This window comes from Chanodichthys erythropterus, chromosome 9 (assembly GCF_024489055.1).
Source record: "Chanodichthys erythropterus isolate Z2021 chromosome 9, ASM2448905v1, whole genome shotgun sequence".
Classification (NCBI taxonomy): Eukaryota; Metazoa; Chordata; class Actinopteri; order Cypriniformes; family Xenocyprididae; genus Chanodichthys; species Chanodichthys erythropterus.
In genome coordinates this window covers 11670185-11692230 of record NC_090229.1, presented here as the reverse complement: position 1 = coordinate 11692230, position 22046 = coordinate 11670185, and the positions used below count along the sequence as shown (strand labels likewise).

The window sequence follows — 22046 nt, the reverse complement described above, 5'->3', positions numbered from 1 at the left end:
TCTGTTCGGAATTTAGGAGGCTGGAAATGGCCAGAGGGAAAACTTGGGAGGGAAGGAGGAGGGATGGATGGGGGAAGCTGGGACAACAAAGATTTAAGGTGAACTAATAACCAATCAAACAAACGAACACGCAAAACTATGATCACTAGTGAAATGATTGACTGAATGAAGTCTAGCTTGTTTAATGTTGCTTAAAAGCAAGTTTTAACTTTCATTACATCAATCAAATGAAGGGTTCATAAAAACAAGAACTGCTTTCAAGGGAAGGAAAAACGTGAAGTAATGTTCTTAAAAAAGACATAAAAAGGTCAGGAAGTTTGTACTTACAGCATAGGTCTAAAAAGAAAAGTTAAAGTTTACCTAGCTTTATAACCCTTTACTGTTCACACAAGCCAAAACAGAGAGAGCCTGGCGGTCATGTGGGCTTTTAATTTATCACCTATTCTAAGCAAATGAGATTTAAAATGGACCAGAGGTTGCTTAACAATGAAGAGCATTTGTAAAACTTACCTTGGGTTTCTTCCCAAAAAGCCAGAGTTTGTTTTTGGTCCTGCTAATAGCGTGTTTGGGGTCCGGTTTGCCTCCCTCTGTTTTGGGGGTCCCAATGGTGCCATCTGATCCTGTTCGCTGGATGTTCTGACTGAAGTCCTCAAAAGGGAAATCAACCGGGGGTTCAAACCCTGACTTGAATGACTCCACTACAATCCCAGAATCCTGTGGGACAACAATAATATGCTTAACATGCTTGATACTCTTTATTTAGAGCCAAGTGCAAGTATAATACACTACCTTTTAAAAGTTTATTTTTTAAAGAAAAAAAACAAAACTTTTATTCAGCAAGGAAGCGAGAGTAAAGATATTTATAATGTTACAAAAGATTTCTATTTCAAATAAATGCTGTTCTTTTGAACTTTTTATTCTTCAAAGAATCCTGAAAAAAAAATGATCACAATATATCAAATATATTAAGTATATTAAGCAAATCAGCATATTAAAATGATTTCTGAAAGATCATGTGACATTGAAGACTGGAGTAGTGGCTTCTAAAAATACAGCAGGAATAAATTACATTTTAGAATCTATTCAAATAAGTAAACGGTTGTTTTACTACATTTTTGATCAAATAAATGTAGCCTCAGAAACATAAGAGACTTTTTTCTCAAACCTTTGAACAGCAGAGTACATTTCATTCAAACAAATTAACACATTTCCCTGAACTCTGTCACCAACATAACACATCTCTTTCTCTACTACTACTACTACACTTATTTGTTTGCACTCTTGAACATCAATTCTCAACTCAGTGCTGTAAGCATAATGGTGTAAGCTCATGGTTTGTTCTTTTCCACTCAACCATCAACCTTCTGGTTACTAGCCCATACCTGTAACAGTAATATTGTATAGAGGAAACAAACTGCAACATCATATCTTTGGAGAAAAACAGACTATAAAATGAAGGCCATAAAAAGGCATGATTTAAGGCCATTATATGAAGAAACAGTGAGTACTGTAGTGTTGGTAAACTGTGAAAGTAGGCACAATGCAAGATGGTTAGCTGGTCTGGGATGACTGTGTGTTTATCCAGGGTGTGGTAGCATTACAAAAGAGCTCTGGCTTCATGTCACACGTTTAACAGCCTCTATGAGGCTTTCTTGACCTCAGCATTCAAGCAGAGGGCATTAGGAAATCCCAAAACAACGTAAGCGAGCTCATAAATAAAACTGTAAACAGAATCAGGTCATAATCAGACCCGATTGGTTCGTCACTGGGCAGGGCAAGTACCGACAATTGGAGTCGGGAAAGCAAGGGGAAAGAGGAAAAACAAGGTTGGCATTGGTGTTATGGGTGTTACTCTAGAAAATGATCTTTTCTGAGTCTGTGGATATGAACAGCTCTGAGTAGAATCTTCTAGCTGCCAGCTTAAAATGACAGTAATTCATCACAACGTCAATGCAGAATTATTCCTAGAATAAAGAAAGACTTGTGCATAAGTTAGTTGATCTCCTAAATTATTTAAGATACCTGTAGGGGTATCCTAACCTAGTTAGGAGTTGCTAAATGGTTGTGTTACGTGAACAGATTGTTATATGTTCATCATAAACATCTAGATCTTGTCAGATAGTCGGTTGGGCCATTAACTTGATTCTAGGGTCATTGATTTGACACCCACTTGAGGCTGCGCATATAGTTGTTTAAGAATAATAAAGATTCTCTCCTAAAATGAAAATTATGATGGAAAACTTGCTAAAAAAATGGCTAGTGGGAAGCTAAGGAATTAAGCATCAGTATTTAAGGTGGCTTAGGCTACATTAAAAGTTAATTTTAGCTTCTTTATATAAAGCTCTGAGGTCTTTTTGCTAAGAACAGCTTGTTAAAACATTTCTTGGAAGTTCAATATTTATCATTCAAAGTTCATGGTCAATATGTTTTTGTTTTTTTTCAGCAGAGATGTATTAAATTGATGAAAAGTGAAAAACTTCAGCATATTTGATTTCTGAATGATCACGTGACACTGAAGATTGGCGTAATGGCTGCTGAAAATTCAGCCTTGCCATCGCAGAAATAAAATTCATCTTAAAATTCATTTTAAAAGCTACACCATGTACCTTTAAATATGTATTAGTTATCACAACGAGTGAGAGAGGTTGGCATTGATCTCGAACCTCTAGTGAATCACCCATTTAAAAAACACAGCAAAGAGAGGAGAGTCTGCTGGCACATAAAAACAGAGCTCGTAACAAAACTGGAGTCAACATTAGCTTGGCTTTTCGGAGAAAAGTGATGCAGAGATGGCGTTTTTGTTACTCAACAGGTGAGTAAGATATTTTATTGAACAGGCTCTCTAACAGAGTTTATTATTAAGCATATCTATTGTGAAGGGTTATATTCATTTGCACAGTCATGCAGAGCCGAAGCACAACCAAAAAAGTTCTTCCGAAAAATGCATGCAGTTTTGTTTTTTAACTGATAGAGAGCCAAAAGTTACATAGTGTGCTTTTAAATTGTAACAATATCTCACATACTACTGATCATAAAGGCATCTTTGGTGAGTAAAGAAACATAAATAAAGCCTTATTGACCCCAAACTTTGGAACGAATACAGGACAGAAAGAGAGAGGGAGACTAAAATGGGGCAAGATAAAAATGTAATCAGAGGTTGCGGCACCACATGCAACCTTTTCATAAGCATCAGCGCTGGCGACAGCACTAGAAAATGAGCAACTTATGTTTCTCTCATCCACCCTTGCTCCCAATCATCCACTCCCTCACTTCCTCTCGCCTACTCGTCGTTTCCGATACTCCCTTTTTCACTGTAGTAGACCGGGGGCTACCATGAAGATCATAGGTACTTAACTACATCAGGGAGAAGTACGGTACATTCCCTTGAGTTCATAATAGAGCATAATAAGTTACTTGAGGCAACCATGGGATGAAGGGTGGTAATCAAAGCACATTAGATGTCATAACAACACCATCTGGTTCTAAAATGCATCTTTTCTTTTTTCTTCCTTTTTTGTAAGCATCATACATATATATTGATCTGTAAGAAATTGTGTTTGTTTTTGAAAGAAGTTATGCTCGTCACATGATCCTTCAGAAATCATTCTAATATGCTGATTTGTGGCTCAAGAAACATTTATTATTAACAATGTTGAAAACAGTTATGCTGCTTAATATCTGCGGAAACCATGATACCTTTTTGTAACATTAAATGTCTTTTTTTTTTCTTGAACTTTGAACTTTTATATATATCTCATAATAGAATTTATAGATGTTTTACCAGTACTCAATTCCTTTTCGTATGGCTCTGCATTCAAGTCTTAAGAGTATTTCAACACTTACCCTACGCTCATCCACATTTTTAGCAGCGGTCACCATGCCCTCCAGGCATTTTGAGATAATGGGAATGACTCTTCGTTCCACCTCGGCAAAACTCCGGTACGTCTCACCAAGCTTGACCGTCCGCCGCTCATCCATGTCCTGCAGATTCTGCAAGCACATGGACACAGAGGTTCAACTACATAAACAAAACTACATACAGTAGAGACGTTTTGAATTATTAGATCTTTTCTGTTAATGGTCGCAAACCAAAAGTTATTGTTAGCTAAAAAAAATTTATTAAGGGCCGGCTTCACACAGAAAGCAATTTTGCGGTTAAAATGTCAGTAGATTGAAAGCTTTAAACGTTAACTTGAGTGGCATGTTTTCAGAATGCAGTTTCATGTGCAAGATGCTGCATAATTTGACCATGACTGCTAAAGGGTTAGATCACCCAAAAAAAAAAAAAAAAAAAGTAACTTATTACTCACCCTCATGTCGTTCTACACCTGTAAGACCTTCGTTCATCTTCAGAACAAAAATTAAGATATTTTTGATGAAATCTGATGGCTCAGTGAGGCCTCCATTGCCAGCAATGTCACCAAACCTCTCAAGATCCAGAAAGGTACTCAAAACATATTTAAAACAGTTCATGTGACTACAGTGGTTCAACCTTAATGTTATGAAGTGACGAGAATACTTTTTGTGCTGCAAAAAAACAAAATAACGACTTTTCAACAATATCTAGTGATGGCCGATTTCAAAACACTGCTTCATGAAGCTTCGAAGCTTTACGAATCTTTTGTTGCGAATCAGTGATTTGGATCGTGTATCAAACTGCCAAACTGCTGAAAACACGTGACTTTGCCGCTCAAAACAAATGATTTGAAACAAAAGATTCGTAAAGCTTCAAAAGCTGTTTTGAAATCACCCATCACTAGATATTGTTGTTATTCTTGTCGCTTCATAACATTAAGGTTGAACCAGTGTAGTCACATGAACTGTTTTAAATATGTTTGTAGTACCTTTATTGGCATCTGAAAGTGTTAATTATCTTGCTGGCAATAGAGGCCTCACTGAGCCATCGGATTTCATCAAAAATATCTTACTTTGTGTTCTGAAGATGAACGAAGGTCTTATGGGTTTGGAACAACATGAGGGTGAGTAATTAATGACATAATTTTCCTTTGTGGGTGAACTAACCCTTTAAAGAAATATAGCTGAAATAAAATATAATACAAACATCAGATAAAAAAAAAAAAAACTTAAAAACTTCAAAGAAAATTAGGAATTGCAACTAACTGGAATAAGTTTAAGTACTAAAATTACTATAAATTCAAGCTAAATATAAAAATTTTCTTTTCAATTCTATACAAAAAAAAATGACAAAAGCACAAAAATTAAACTGAAAAAACAAAACTGAAAATAAGAATGACTGAAAAAAAAATGCTAAATCAAAATATTACTGACTACTATAATAGTACTTAAATAATACTAAAATAACTACTTGTTCAGTAAGTATAATCTTTATATCTTTAGACTTCAACAACTCACCTTGAATATTTGAGGAATGGCCACGTTGAAATGTTTCCACTGTTCAGCATTAAAGTTCTGCAACTGGGCTGCATACTCGTTCTTGCTCTCCTCTGCCATGTGTTGTCTCAGATACAGCTGGGACTTTGCCTAAGACGGAATGAATGGTCATCTGCATTACTAATACATCAGGAATACAGCTCAGGCCTCAGGACAACTTCCAGTCTTAGGCCAGAAACTGCATTCAAGTTTCTATTTTACAATGTTTTTCAAATGGTTCAGACAATGTTCAGTCAATAACTTCAATAATTTATGTAGAGTATATCAGGATCACAGAATATACCTTTTCCACCTCTGACTTTGTGGCGTTGATGTCATTGTCTAGCCTCTCGTACATCATCTGTGATTTTTCTGCCTCTTTGCATTCCCGTTCAAACTTCTTTTTACTCTGTGAAATCCATATGGAAAAGGAGACATTCGTTGTTGGGCTGTCAAAACAGACATGAAGCATTTCCTGCAATGCTATGTGAGCATTAGCAATCCTTCCTGCATAAAAACTGTCAGGATTTGATCTAGTAGTGACATAAATGCAATCTTACAAACAAACATCCAAAACCGTACTGAAAGTGAGAGCGATAATGAAATTTGTGTAACAGCTTCCAGACCATCTGTGTTTCATTTCGTGACATTGCAAGAAAGAGGAATACCTATGTTATTACAACATGGCCATTCTCAATGCCAGATTCAGCTGTTGCTGGCCTTAAACTGCAGCAACCATAAAGCTGCACAAATACTCCAGCCACACAGTCTATGAGACGCATTGACAGGCAGGAAACGTACAGGATACAGGAATGCAGTGCAGGGTATGAATTGGAGCGAGAGGGAGAATGGAAAGAAAGAGCATTATAACATGAATGCGGCGCAGGAAGGTTTCCATTTGTGCACTGCCAACAGTCTTTGTCACTTCTTCTGTTTTGTACTTGCACAAACACACAGTCATCTGGATCTGTATATATCTGGACCTCAGGTCACAGCTGGAGGAGAGGTTGTGAATCGGTCACTCGCACTCAGCCACTGACACAACTGTGCAAATAGCAGTACAAACACAATCAATCTTAAATGGGGCTGATGCAATTCCAAAATTTCTGTGGTTGATACCCATACAAGTGAAATTTTACATTTCTTACTACCAATTTCCAAAGCACAACAAAAAATAACATGCCATTGAATAATAAACAATGCAAAGTATTTCTCAGCTAAGTCATTACGTAAACACTGCTTCAGTTTTTCAAAAAAAAAAAAAAAAAAAATAATAATAATAATAATTGGGGGATTTTGACAAAGAACTGTTTTGAACAATACCATTACCTTCAGGGCTCTTATATATGGATGTATGCACATACAGGGCCTAAAATAAACTTTTTGCCACACCTGCCAATAGCTGGTGACTTAAGAAAATTTACCGGCCATAAATATTTTTTGCTGGACATGAAACCCTTTTTGCAAAGACAGGTAGTAATGACACCAAAATTTTAGATACCAGAGAAAACAAAATTTTTCAGGTAGGTCTAACAGTAGTTTTGAGTTACAGAAATTGAATAAAGTAGGCTAATCAAATGTAAAATAACACTGCATAGTCCTCACTGTATAAATTAAACATGAGTAAAGTTACAAAAGTTATTTAGTCAAGAGCATTGAGTAATTTTAACATTTAACAAACGCCTATATAACAGCAACAACTTTAAGACTGAAAGCACGGATCCAATATACTGATACATTCTGTGCATCTTTTTTTGTACACCGTTTATGTTAATTTAAGATTATGTTCACTAGGATACTCTGAGCAATTTCTTATATAATTTTATGTGAATAAGTTCATTCAAGTGCAAGAAAACATGAACGAGAGCTCAATTTAGTATTCACGCGCTGTGAGATGTGGCTTACTGGGTGCTAGCTTTGGATGTTTAAACTTCCCACACAGCGTGTGAGTAACAAATTGAGTTCCCTTTCACGTCATCTTGTGCTTGAATAGGGCTTATTTAAATTGCCAAGGCTTAAACTTTAGTGACGATGCAGTACTGGCCCATCACCTGTTCTGAGCGTTGTTTATGTTTGTCAAAAAAAGATCACAAAAAACAAAAGAGATCCCCATATGAAAATTGTTTTCGGTGATCTTTGAGCTATTTCTGGATCTACGCACTGCCAGAAGTTTGTGAATCAGCATTCGTTTGGACTGTTGTCTGGAGTCTCTTCACATTCATGTTCTCACAACATTGTATTGTTAGAATTCATAAAAATGTTACTGGCAAACTGGCGATTGACACCATTTCATATACTCAACAATGCTCTTTTTTTTTTTTGCTTGGTGAGTGTTAAAGGGTTAGTTCACAAAGTTCTGTCATTAATTACTCACCCTCATGTCGTTTCACACCTGTAAGACCTTCGTTCATCTTCGGAACAGTTCATGTGACTACAGTGGTTCAACCTTAATGTTATGAAGTGACGAGAATACTTTTTGCGTGCCAAAAAAAAAAAAAAAAAAGTACTTTATTCAACAGTATCTAGTGATGGGCGATTTCAAAACATTGCTTCATGAAGCTTTACAAACATTTTGTTTCGAATCAGGGATTCGGAGCACCAAAGGTCACATGATTTCAGTAAATGAGGCTTCGTTACGTAAATCACCACTGGGGGGCGTGACTGACAGTTTGATACATGCTCCCAACCAATGAATTGAAACAAAAGATTTGAAAATCTTCAAAGCTTCATGAAGTAGTGTTTTGAAATCTATTTGAAATTTATTTTGTTTTTTTGGCACACAAAATTATTCTCGTCGCTTTATAATATTAAGGTTGAACCACTGTAGTCACATGAACTGTTTTAAATACGTCTTTAGTATCTTTCTGGGCATTGAAAGCGTTAATTGTCTTGCTGGCAATGCAGGCCTCACTGAGCCATCGGATTTAAATGAAAAATATCTTAATTTGTGTTCCGAAGATGAACGAACGTGTGTTGAACGATATAAGGATGAGTAATTAATGACAGAATTTTAATTTTTGGGTGAACTTACCCTTTAATTTGAGGCCCTGCACACAAGCGTATCGTACAGACTCACATAGGTCCAGAGTCTGTACTCGGCACTACTGATATTTTACGAAATTACTAGTATATTACTTACATTGTCCATGTGTTTCCAGCACTGGTCTAGATACTGTTGGGCTTTTCGTCCCTCCTGGAGATGCTGTTGATCAGACACAAGACACAACAAACAGATTTTAAAATACAACTCATCTTGAACTGTACCAGAACATGCAGGTGTCTCAGGCGTATATATTTGGCACTCACATGTTTCCTCTCTGCCTTCAGGTCCTGTGAGTACCTCATCAGCTCCCCATACACTTTGTGCCCCATCTCCTCGGCAACGACCTCTCGCTGACCTGCGTAGTCATTCAACTCGTTCAGTATGGAGTAGAATGACAGACAGGATGTGAACCTGCAGAAAGAAAATATAAAACGATTAAAAAAATAATACAACATATAATCTTGTTTCATCTTATTATATTATATTAGTTTATTTTTATTTGCATATCAGCATCAATGACTATTTGAGTCAAAAGTATTATTTATTTTTTACTTGACAAAAAAAAAAAAAAAACTCCAACTCCTTTCCTACAACACTAAAATAAAAACTATATGAAAATATCCAGTTCCATCAAACAAATCAAATGCAAGCTTTTTTCCATTCATTAAAATGACAAAATAAATATAAGCATTAGAATTAGTCAACTTATGTTTTTGTTGTTGATTTTTTTTTTAAAGGCCAAAGCAGGGTAGCTGATTTAATGCTTTAAAAGACCTTAATATTTACTTTTAGAACTCTGAACCTCTTGCATCTGAACTAAAAGGTTTACATTCTGATATGGGACAATTTATTGGACATTTTATGCCCTCATTAAAAATGAAGTGCGTTTATCACCAGTCACACACAGCTTCTCCTCAGGTTGCCGCCATGGCCCCTGGGGGCCGACAGACTCTAGTCTATCTGTATGTTGATATTGACTAAAGGCCAGCCTGTAAGGCATGACTAGCTCACTATATTAAAAATCCCCCTTCACAAACACACAAAAAGCTGTTCGTGTCTCCTCTTTAAGGATGTGTGTGTATTGGGAGGGCTTGACGGAGATGTTTTTGTCCAAAGCAAAATGTCCCCCACCTCCAGGGTTAAGTTCTAATCAGTGGGCAGTCTGTACACTACATAAGGAATGTCCTGGGACAAAAACACATGCTGGGAGAAATTATGCCTATCTAATGGAATTCATTACGGGATATGGGAGGGTCTCGAGCTGACACCCATCGAATACTCCCCCGTTTCTGCTTTCAACCGTAATCTAGAGCCAACAGGGTAGAAAATGCTGGTTAGGAAAGCAACTACAGCCAAAACGTACAATAAAATAATGCCATGAGCTAATCAGTAAGAATGCATAAAATGTAGAGTTGTAGTAAAACAAATTGATTTTATTCTGTCATTAGATCCAATAGTTTGAGTGTATTAGAATATACTGATATGGTTTTATTTTAGTATTTCTTAAATAATCAATACTAAAATAGTTTTTATTAATATTTGAATTAGCTTTTAGTTTTATAAGTTTTATTATTTCATTTTTATATTCTTTATTTTTTTTATACTATGTAGGTTTAATTTATTTTTCTTTCAGTTTTAATTTTTATTTCCCATTTTTTCATCCACTATTTATATTTTATTTCATTCAATTAAAAATAGACTGCAGATATGATATGAGAGACATGAAACTAGTTTTGCTAAGTAGGAAATTAGTCATGTTCTTTGGACAATGATCAATTAGACTGACCAATCAGAATCAAGCATTCTATAGATGCATGTAAAAGGCTATTATATGCTATATCCAACTCAATTTTTGTTAGCTCCCCTTAAAAACAAACAGTTGCCAAAATAACCACTTAATCTTTTGAGCATACAAAAGTTTGTAATTTAACTCACCTGGGCTCATCATCTTTGGAGCGTTTGGGACAATATTTTTTAACCAGACTCCTGTTGGGCAACAAAAAGAAATATTCAGAACTCAGAGAAAAAAGTGCTCATGTTCTTAAAAGATCAAACAAAACCACTCATTGGGGATTATAATATCCCTTAACATCATAACTAAAGTTATTCATACAGCCATGAAGAGAAAAAGGAGTCTGTCTAGTGTGTTTACTTTGTGCATCAGAGAATTAATGTAGGCCACAGTAAACAGGCAAAACAAGTGATGGTATGCTACTTCGGGTCTTCCTTCTCCACCCGTCCCACGCAATATAAACTCAAGGGAACGAATGCAGAAACAAATCTTATGTGGGAGCTCTTGAGAGAAGCTCTACTGCTGTGCTCAGGCATGCTCCTCTCTTCAGGAATGGGGGATGGTGTGGGGGTCCGCCAAATGTGCTTAGGGAGGAAGACGGTCCCTCCTCCCCAACCTAGACCCCCATCGAGCTGAATTAATGATGTTTGTCACTTCCTTTATGAAAGCTTCCTCAAATCCACTTCACGAAACAGATCAAACAAAAAAACTCACTTCCCTTCACTTTCAATCTGGTTATGAAGGGTTATGTACACTTACAAACTAAAGTGTCTCAGCATCCTTTTTTGGATCAAACTGATAATCAACAGAGTTACTTCTTTTGATGTGAAAAGAAACATATGTTATGTGCATGTCAAAGTGTAATGTTAAGACCTTTTTTAACACAGTAAAGAGTAGGAGCAGGAATACAGTGTGTTGTTCTTAAACAGATTATGCTTATGTCAACAATGCATGTGGTCATGTAAATGTGTTAAACAGTTTTCCTTTAATGGCGTAAAGTCATTAACGGCTTAAGAATAAACTGATCGACACAGCTAGATTTTTGCCCATTACCCAGATTTCCTTACCTGCGTTCTGTCAGCTTATCGAAGTGCGCATGTGTAATACGTGACAGGAAAGCGTCCATATATGGCAGATTTAAGCACATCCAGCCACAGTAAGTTCTTTGCGGTAGGGGATATCGCAAAATGAAATATAAAAAAATGTGTCTTGATATCGTGCAGCCAAAGGACAAGTGGTACAGTTCAAATATGAGAGATCTCTGTTTAAGTTTCCCACTGACATTTTGAAATACTCTGGGGTTTTTAATGCTTTAGCCTATTTAAAATCACAACTCGCATAATAAATAGAATACTCTGAAATACATGGATGCTTACGTTTTGACATCACCACCAGGGGATATGCTGGAATGACTGGCTATTTTTAATCATTTTTATAATAATTATCTAAAATAGTTCTAAACAGAACAAAAAAATAATATATTGCCAATAAATAGATTAATTTCTAAAAAAATTATATTAAAAATCAAACAAGGTTAATGTCCTTTGGCTCCATTCACCCCTCACTACAGAAACCCTTGAGAGAGAAAACAGTCTGGGTGTTGCCATGTGTGACGGGGGTGGGGTGGGTGTAGAGAGCATTGTGGGACCTGTCAGGTAGAATGAATGTGGTACTACACTAGAACCTTCAACGAGATTTGAGGGGGGGGGGATGAGCGACTCTATAACCGTATCCAGGCAACAGCGGAACATCCACGGGGACCAAGACTTCCCAGGAGAGGAGAGGTAAGGAGAGAAGCGAGGATAGGAGAGGAGGCCCCAGCTGCAGTCACTGCATGTCCTTTGGCGAATACACGGACTGTCTCTCGTTCTCAGTTTGATCTCATATCAAATCTTACAACTTAGAGCCTGCAGGGATTTTTGACCCCTCATGTGTCTCTCACCCTCTTGCTGAATCCCAAGGCAAAAAGCAATATTACCAGAGAAGGGAATGATGCAGGGAAAAAAAAATAAAAAAAATCAATAACATGGGTCAAGGCAGATGTGCACATTAGGACAATTAAAGTCCTATTATAAAACAGATTGTTCCAACTATAAAAACTGACTGATAAACAACATTCAAAGCAGCCAATATATGCACATCTGAGATTGCAAATCAGTTGAATTATACAATAATGTGTAGAAATATACAGTTAGGCTGATGAACTACTGTATATTACTTTGTTATTGATTTACTGAACAGTGGTATCTTAAGGGTAGGGTAGGCAATTTTGGAGAGGCTAGCTGTAACAAGCTAGCTTTGAAATCATAAGATCCCACCCTCCCTTCAGAGCGCTCTCTAAAGCCACGCCTCCTCCAAAACACATGAATGCACACAGCCAGAGCAGAGTCTGGAAAGTGTCACGAGAGATTGCATTAAATTACCTCATGTCTCAAAGCACATAACATAATAATAATGAACGTAAACAACTTGAAGAGCGCTGACTTGTACCACCTGACTGCTGCGGATTCATTTCAGTATTAATAGTGCTGACATAGAAACTCATGAATCCAAGTCTGAGGACGTGAACAGCTCCGAGCAGAACTGCATGGGTTGCCATCTCTTAATTGCGGTTGTCATGTCGTGAACACAGCAAAACTCATTGTTTTGGTTCATGAGAAACTGTAGAAAGGTGGCCTCTGTTTGCAGCACTCTGTGACTGTTTGTCTACAACTCTGCATAGACTTACAGAACACGCTGATGACATGTGATGTCTGTGCAAGCAGGGTGCGCGGAGGTATGGAAATACATGCGTTGACAGGCAGGAAGGACAATGCAATGATTGGACGAACATTTTTTGGTCCTAAGACTTACACAGTAGATATATGTAAATTTTTAATATTTAGACCACTTCTACTATTGATTGCTATCAGGATGTGAAGAGAGTTACCACCAATATAGCAAAAAAGTGTTTATGAAAAACATTGCCTACCCTACTTTTAACATTTTGCTGTTGCCACTATTAAAAGCACAGGAGTGACATGCATTAGTTAATTACATTTTGATGATAATTACAGATTAATGGTCAGATATTGTTAATAGATTGTTGCAATATCTGTAAACTTCAGGGATTGGTCACTATTAATCGACTAGTCAATTAAATTCATCCTTAAACTATACAAGGTTTCCTTGTGACCATTAGTCAACTAGTGTACCCAGTTGATTCTATAAGTAAGTAGTTATGTGCATCTCTAGTAAACATGGCTACAAAGATTGAATCTGAATCAGTGCCTCACATAAATCATTCATTTTTTTATTAACCTATTTAATTACATGCTTTATTAGCACAATAAAACCCCTCACTGATGTCAGATGAGACATTGACGGAAGTTGCTGTTTAAGGCGTGTTGTTAGATGCTCACCGTAGCTGCTTTGCATAGGTCTGCTCAATCTCCAGACGCTCCTTGACGAACTTTGCATAGCGCTCTAGGAAGTCGATGCCCCACTGTGTGTGTTTGTCGAGATTCTCGAACTGGTCCTGATCAAAGAATAAAGCAGAAGAGAGAGAGGTCCAGTGAGAGGGAGTTTGATCTGTCACTGGGTTGCTGGTGCCAGACAGGAAACATGAATAAAGAAGGACTTGTTTGAAGAATATTAAACATTTGCAGGGTGAGTGCAGAATATAAATCAATGCTGAATAAACATCCACATAACAAACAAGGATTGTTTCATTGCTTTGAACACGTTTTCAACCAAGTCAAGATGAAAATCACTCTTCCCTTATAAAATATATTTTAAGTCAAGCATTGAGGATACGGTTACATATCCTGCTATAAAAACATTAATTTATTAACCATCAGTCGCATCTGACCCTTGGTGATTCTATGGACCACCTCTTGCTATACGCGAGAGACCGTCCATGAATTTTCTTGCAGATGATTTTTCTGTGGTAGGTCATTAGGTCTTTCCCCAACCCTCCCCCCATTAGACGGTTTGGGACTCACACATATGCATTCAAACCTACAGACAAATTTACCGTCTCCAATTCAACTGCACTGCATGTTTTTTGGATTGTGCGGGAAACCGGAACACCCAGAGGAAACCCACGCTGACACAAAAAGGATTCCTGGCTTAGCTGGGGCTCGAACCGGGGACATTCTTGCTGTGAGGCAATAGCGCTACCCACTGAGCCACTCATAAAAACATATACTGGGTTGTAAATGTATGTAGGTACCAGCCTGCTTCACAAAATCTCACAGCTTTTATCTGTTATTGCAGACACGCAGAGAAAGATTCTGCTGCCTTCATCCAGCCAGCTTGGATGAAGAATCGGGTGAGATAAAAGTTCCAGCTTAAGACTATTACATCACATTCCTCACCACCAACCCGACAGCACAGACACGGTGGATCCAAACAGTCCATCTGGGTTCTGAGCAACAAACAACTCTACGGAGGAGTAAGTGACATCTACAGCTTTACATTCTAGGACTATTTATGGTAAAGCCTTGGATGAAGCCAGATAGACAGCGAGAACATGAAGTACCTAAAATGAAAGACTGAGTAGCTAAATAACTTTTTTTGTTTTAGAGGGAGGACAATCACTTAAAATGTTAAACATTTTATATAAAAATGTATATTAAATAAACAAAATAAAATATATAAAATTTTAAGTATTTTTAAATTAAATTTTTAAAAATGATGTATTTATAATTTAGTTATATAATTATAATAATTATATATAATTTTTAGACAATATTTATTTATTAAAAGTATTTACTTATTGTTTACTTATTTTCTTTAAATTGTCGTCATAAATGTGACCATTGCCGTTGGAGTCAGGAGCCCTGTGAAGACCTGTCTTTATGAACTAAATGCGAATGCCGCCACGGGCTGTATAGTCTCAGTCTGTCATAGGTCAGACGAGGCTTTATGATGATGATGATGATCTCTGAGATGCAGAGACTGAAAGAGAGAGAGACAGACAAGCTGTGTATTAGCCTGAGGCAGAGCCAGTCTGTTCACAGGGGGCACAAGACAGTCTATCCACTGTTCAACAGGAGACAAGAGAGACACAGTAAAGCAGCTTCAAAGACTTTATCACAAAACCAAAACTAATATGTGTCCTAACAAACTGTGATGCATTACAAATAAATATTTTTTCATTATTTTATTACACTGTTCCTGAGATGTACATCTTGATTTGTTGGTTGTTGTGACTGATTATGTCCAAAGTCCAACCTGGGGTTAAGACAGGGTTTGAACCTACAAGCTTAGGGAGAAGAAGAGAGCTTCGTTCTGGAGTTCTGGCACTGACTCTGTGAGACAGACCGAGATGAGAGTCAGCCAGCGTACTTCCTCCACTGGAGAACAATGAACAAACGTCTTTACAGCACCTCACGGAGTATAGCACAGATTACAAATTCATTTAATCAGCCTCACCCTGAGGACTTCTGATTAACATCATCAGGAATAGAACACACGACTGATGAGAAAAGCAGTTTAATGCAGTAGCAAACCTAGCAAAAGATCCCTGACAATTGCATGATGTGACACCAAGAACATAAACTACAGGACGGCAATGACACATTAACACACTGACCCAAAACAAAATTTACACAGATAGCCGATAGCCTCGTGGGCAGCGCATCAACATATACCGTCGTTGCGCTTCGGGCGACCAGAGTTCGAGTCCCGGATCGCAGACCTTTCCCAATCCCGTCCCCCTCTCTCTTTCCCACCTCGCTTCCTGTCCATTCTCCTATCATAATAAAAGGCAAAAAGATTAAAACTCTAGGAGGAGTTTGTTAAAGTACAACGTATGAAAAAACTACAAAACTTTTCTCTAAATATATCATACATATTAGGGCTGCACGAAATATCGCATGCGATTGTCACGCGCATTTCGTCAGTAAAGCCGGTTACCTGATTACCGCTAAATCGCCATCACCTGCTTTCAAATGGAGCAGCATTTAATAGACAGAGCCGTAGATCACTGACAAGCCACGCAATATCGCATTCATATCGCAGATGAATCACCTTCGATAATGAACACGATATTGCGTGGCTTGTCGTGCAGCCCTAATAGATATAATCCAGACCTAACACTTAATATTCAACCTAACACTTCAATCAAGCCAGTAGAATACTCTGGGGCTCATCTGTTAAGTGGCTTGTATTTTGAGCTGAATTGATGTCTTTGTTATACTGACAGCATCTTATTCAACTAATGAGTGCACAATCCTCAATGTATCACAGAATGAAAGAAAGAGAGAGAGAGGGGACGATAAAGTGCAATTAAGATAAAACTGGAATCTCTTCGCTCATGCTCTGTTTGCACACAAGATCAGTAGTTAATGATTACTCTGGGCTATAACTCATGACATTATTCTGTCAATCTTGCCCACCTTCAAAACACAGTGAGCCATTCAATGACATCACCTGACAATCAAATCACATGAGGTGGGAGGTTTAATTCCAAATTAGCTCCCTAGAACTGATGAGTGTTGCATAAACATAATGCAGACATGTGTGGGTGTTTCTCCAGGCCGGGAGGGAGTATTACGCACAGTCCTGCCGGTTCAATGCCGGCTACTGCTGAAATTGAGGAAATCACCTTAGCAGCACGCTGATGCTTCACTCAAGTGGAAAAACAGCATCCCCCCCACCATCTGCTACCCTGTAAGTGTCATTTAACACACATGCATACACGGCAGTTAAGGTAAAAATACTCTTCACTCATATCCACATACTAGGGACATTTCAGTGGGCTAATGAACTAGTCAGTGGGCTATCTGAATGACTAGAAAACTAACTTATGTTAAAGTAGCCCAGTAAAATCAGGCTGGTTTAGAATCATAGCCACAAGAAACTAATCATGTGTCTTAGGGACATCTGGACACAATGCTATTGAGCAATCCTTTATTTAAAAATTTTTTTTTTTTAAATATCTAAATGTAATAAATGAATACTTAATAAAAAAAATAATGTAGTCTTTAGGTGTTTCTATATTGCATGTTTTCCAAGTAATTATTCTCATACTTTTGGCTTCACCATTATTCATTATTAAAGTACTATACTATACATGACGGATACATTTTCTGTTTTTTTCAGTTAAAATTTGGTTTAAATGCCTAAAAAGATACCATAAAGTCATTCTTTACAGAATCTCAAACAAACTGCAAATACTTTGTTTCTAAACACTTTAATTACTGAGAACTTGTAAAAATAAATGTTAAGCATGTTAAGGAAATGAATTACTTTTAAGATAAATCACAGTCACACCATATGACATTTTTAAAGGCTATGGCCAATTCATCTAGATAAAAAAAAAAAAAAAAACACTAAAATCACTGAATTTATGTGTACACAACATTCTTAATGTTTGAACAATTGCAATAGATATAATTTTTTGTATTTTAAAATGGGTCTGTCGAAAATCCTTATACGTCATTGACCCACATACTAACATATGTCATACTAAAATTGGCACTATACATATTAATGCCCTAAATACTTTAAAGGATATAGGAACAGCCCTCAGCTCTAAACTCATATCATTAACTATTAAGACTAACCAGAAAACTGGTCTATGGTCAGTGTAAAGATGGACTTCTATTGGCATAGGCATGAATCATATCACCAAATGAGTGAACATTAAACAGATAAATAGAATGTTGTTACAGACTGGTTCCTGGAGTGGGTGTGGTTTAAAATGAAGCATAACATTAATGCGTTATTTTTGACAGCTCTAATATATAGTCTATTCAGAGGGTTTCGAACTGCACAAATGGCAGATTGGACAACCAGCAGGTTCTCTCTAAATACACACAAACACACACCAAAACACACCTATGACATCCAACAAACAGCTTGAGCCATGGTTCTTGGTGGCATGTGTTCTTTGACTGGCCCGTATGCACTGACGATGAAAAGGAGACGGTGGTCTGTTAGCTTATTGTGAGGGTCTGTTCGTTTGGCTGGAGGGATTACACAAGCTCATGACTATGGTTGCTAAATTAAAATCTTTCACACATCTTTGCTCACACTCAAAACCCAGCCTGTTCATATATTATAGTGTAAATGAAACAAAGACAGCAGCCAAGGGCTGGCATAATACATCCAATTCTCTGGCTGGTGCCCGGTTACTGTTGGTGCCAGAGTTTGGCGAGCATGCTCAGTTTCTATCCTTACGTCACCCTCTCTTCCAAGCACTCATGAATAATTAATACCATGAGTTCATGCAGGCCCCGCCTCCACAGGCTGACTGGCAACTGCAGTTGCTAGGATACAAAGAGGTGGGCCAATATCGGTTTACAGAAACCTGATAGAGATCCTAAAGTTAAGTCTCAAGGGAAGGAAACGTCCCAGACCCCCTGCAGAAGCAAGTATGCAAGTATTTGCTATAGTCACTTTTGATGTGCATCTAATGAGAATTTTCTGAGAGAAAAGAGAAGGGGAACAAATTCAACAAAAGGCTTCCTGAGGATTTCTTGTGCTTGCAAAAGCAGACTGGATTTCTTTCTGCTGCCTCAAGATGAGATTTCTAATGCAAGGTGATTCCAGCAATGCTCCTTTAACATTTTTCCAGACATTCCCATCTCACTGTTCCTGTCTCTCCACTAGTTATTTTGTGTTTCTTTCCATCTCTCTCAGCGGACCCTGGTTGTTGTTCTTGTAATGATCAAGAATATCTGCATTCATAATTTACAAATTTTCCAGCATGCTCTTCAATAAGCAGAACTCTGCCACTTACATCCACTGTGGGAAAACACTAAGATCACTGAACAACTATACACAAACATCAGTTCCTGAGGCTTTATATAGTTTAATGAATAATGTAAGACAAATGATAAGCAAAATACATTTCTGTATGTCAGGTGGTTGGTATATGAGCTTTTTGTTAAAAAAATTCCGAAAATCATTTTTATTTGGAATAACGTGCACTTTTAACAATCATGCACAACAAGACCAGGAATGTACAACGAAAGTCAAGTCAACAAACTGACCTTAAGTAAATGTCAGGCTGAACATTACACTGAGAGGAGAACAGATAACAGAAAACATGGAACAGAAAAAAACAAAAATTAACCAAAAGTGTTGTGAGTTGTTTACAACCAGAACTGTGTGAAGAACTCACAGCAAGATTTTCTATGAATCTAGACCGACTGAAAACTTTTAAGAACAAATTAATGACTAGTTAAGAGTTGAGATAATGGCAGCACTTACATCAAAACACATCTACAAGACAACATTTCCAATTACACTGCAGTATACAGCACACTAAAAGAAATAGAAAACAACACATTTGTTTATAAAGGTGCTCTGATCGATCAGGTGTCGATGGTTATTGGCTGATAATCGTTGTGTATAGTTTGATCGGTCGTCTCTATAAAGAAGAGCTGATCAGATGATGCAAAATTCACGAGACACTTTTTCTATGTGCAGCTTAAATTCATTAAATGCCCCGTTCTGGCAGTTCTACCTGGTGTCTGAAAAGGACAATACATTTGCAGTATCATTGCAGAGACACTGCAATGGCAGCAACCCTACAGCAATGACAGCAAGAAACTAGGGCTGTGCGATTTTCTTTTCTTCACAGCAGTGTGTTTTTGTTCCTCCCTAAAAGCCCAAATCAGCTAAATCAGTGAAAAAAAAAAAAGTTATTAAAATTGCATTAAGCCGCAAAAGAGATATTGCGTCACAAGAGACTTTTTGTGCAAATGCTCCGAGAGAGAGGTAAATTTGAATTTGGAATTCAGGTTCATACCTAAATGGTCAAATACACACAGAAAAGTGTCAAAAATGTCAAAAACATGCTCGGTTTGGTGACGAGCCTATTCGCTTAAACACAGACCCACAGAATTTATTTGAAGCCTTCTATTTATCATGTAGTATTATTTATTTCAGTGATCGGTATAGGTGATGGGGAAACTGCTGATACCGCTTCCAGTAATGGGCCCCAAAATTTCTGATCGGAGCACCCTTACTTGTTTAACTGATCTGCTCTCTTTCATTTCCAACTCTGCACCATCCAAATGCAGGCTTAACTCAGATTGCATGCAAAACACAAAAGTTTTAGAAACTCCCTAAAAATGGAACAAAATCACAGACCACACAAACAAACAAATCTGGGGGTCTTAAAGAACAATGGATGTCTCAGGAGAGGCATCTCCTAGAAGGCAAACATCCTGCGCTCAAATAATGACGGGAAGTGAGGTCAGTACATGAACAATAATATGAAAATCAGACATTCCAGCATGGCGGAGCCGTACATGTGCTACTCTGATCATAGCAATGGATATCTTGAATATGGCTGGGACTGAGAACATAAAGGAATTCATGGATGCAAATTGTTCCTTGATGGTGCTTTGATATTATTGTTGGATCTTCCCATGTATGCCTGAAAGATTCAAATTGTCAGATAAAATCTTATCCACACATGGAATGAGAATGCAAAACACACACACACACACACCCACCCACCCACGATCTGTTGGGGAGGTCGGGGAAATGCAGAAATGTCACCCTGTCTTTATTACTTGAATCATAGAGTACAAGCCTCAGGCATAGCTTAATATCACTCCTTATAATTCATCCAAAATCTAGCTGAGAGACCCCAAAAAGAGCCACTACACTTCATCTTAAGTTCATGAATTATACATGGCATACAAAAGAGATGCAAAGTACTTCCTTTGGGGATTTACCTAGTTTGAAAGTTTAAATTAGAATATCTGAATAAAATAATAATAATAATATAAACAACTATAATAATATACATAAACAATAAATGTGATCTACAAAACATTTAAGGTTGAATTTCCAGCAATATGTTGTCATTTATATGGTTACCGTGATATAAATATTACTCATACCATGAGCCATACCACCCACCAATTACAGTACTTTCAGCCTGAATTTTAGGGTGCAATTGGGATCGTTAAAATTCATGCCTTCTTAAAAAGCTTTCCATTGTTTTGGCTAATCCATACATTAGCATTCAAATAGTTCATCTCAAGGCGCTTCCAAAATTCCCTTCTGAATGTAGGATGCGGGGGGAAGGGGGCTCTGAAATCTCACCACATCCTCAGTACAACCTGCTGTGCTTAATGAAGTGCCCAAGGGCACCACCTCTTCCTCCCTCTTTCATCCTTCCTCTCTAGCAGCACAAGGGACAGGCCTAATTCAGCCTCCACATGGCACTTCTTTTGATGCTGCCAAAAAAGGAGAATCAAAGTAAAAAGGCGAAAAACATTGCCTTGTATTAAGTTGCCAGCAGCAGTGAAACATTTATAGCTGTGGTTAGCTTATCCGTAGGTATTGTACAGGGGCTAAAGCTGACTGGCCAGAAAATGACAGTAGACCTGTGGTGGCAGAAATTTGAGTCTGTCTGCCCAACGAAAGGATCATATGAGGGGGAAGATGCAAGGGGAGGAGGAAAAGAAAGACAAAGGGAGACTGGAAGATCACTTTCAGCCTTTACAACTACAAACCAGGATCTTCGTTCCAATGGCCTGCTCCTGTAAATCATCCGTCAAAACACTACAGGATATGTCCAAAGTCCCTGATGCAGTGTTGGAGAGTAACACAAAGCATCATTACTAACTTATCTAAAACATTTCAGTAGCATTTAAATCTGCATCAGAATTTAAGGAAAATATGTGCGTCTTAAAATTTGATCCTCAGGACCAGTGTTGGGGAAAGTTTCTTTTAAAAGTAATGCATTACAATTTTGCGTTACTCCCTAAAAAAAGTAACTAACTGCATTACTTAGTTACTTTTAAGGAAATGTTATTTTTGTGTTAATTTTTCTCATCTGGGCAGGGTTGTTTGTTCTTACAAAAA

General features: G+C 37.5%; 1 protein-coding gene across 4 annotated transcripts in view; it reads right to left on the bottom strand.

Moving 5' to 3' along the window:
* fnbp1l (formin binding protein 1-like) overlaps positions 1-22046 on the bottom strand; it is a 56513-nt gene that overhangs the window by 8474 nt on the left and 25993 nt on the right. For 2 of the 4 annotated variants that reach the window (XM_067394574.1, XM_067394575.1), the window contains exons 2-10: positions 13628-13743; positions 10370-10420; positions 9675-9740; positions 8698-8845; positions 8531-8593; positions 5696-5800; positions 5374-5502; positions 3844-3990; positions 511-714 (exon numbers count right to left, since the gene is read on the bottom strand). In XM_067394574.1, the coding sequence (XP_067250675.1) occupies positions 511-714; positions 3844-3990; positions 5374-5502; positions 5696-5800; positions 8531-8593; positions 8698-8845; positions 9675-9740; positions 10370-10420; positions 13628-13743 (1029 nt within the window). Of the gene's footprint in view, positions 78-510; positions 715-3843; positions 3991-5373; positions 5503-5695; positions 5801-8530; positions 8594-8697; positions 8846-9674; positions 9741-10369; positions 10421-13627; positions 13744-22046 lie in introns of all 4 variants that reach the window. The other 2 variants (XM_067394577.1, XM_067394576.1) reach the window with 2 other exon arrangements.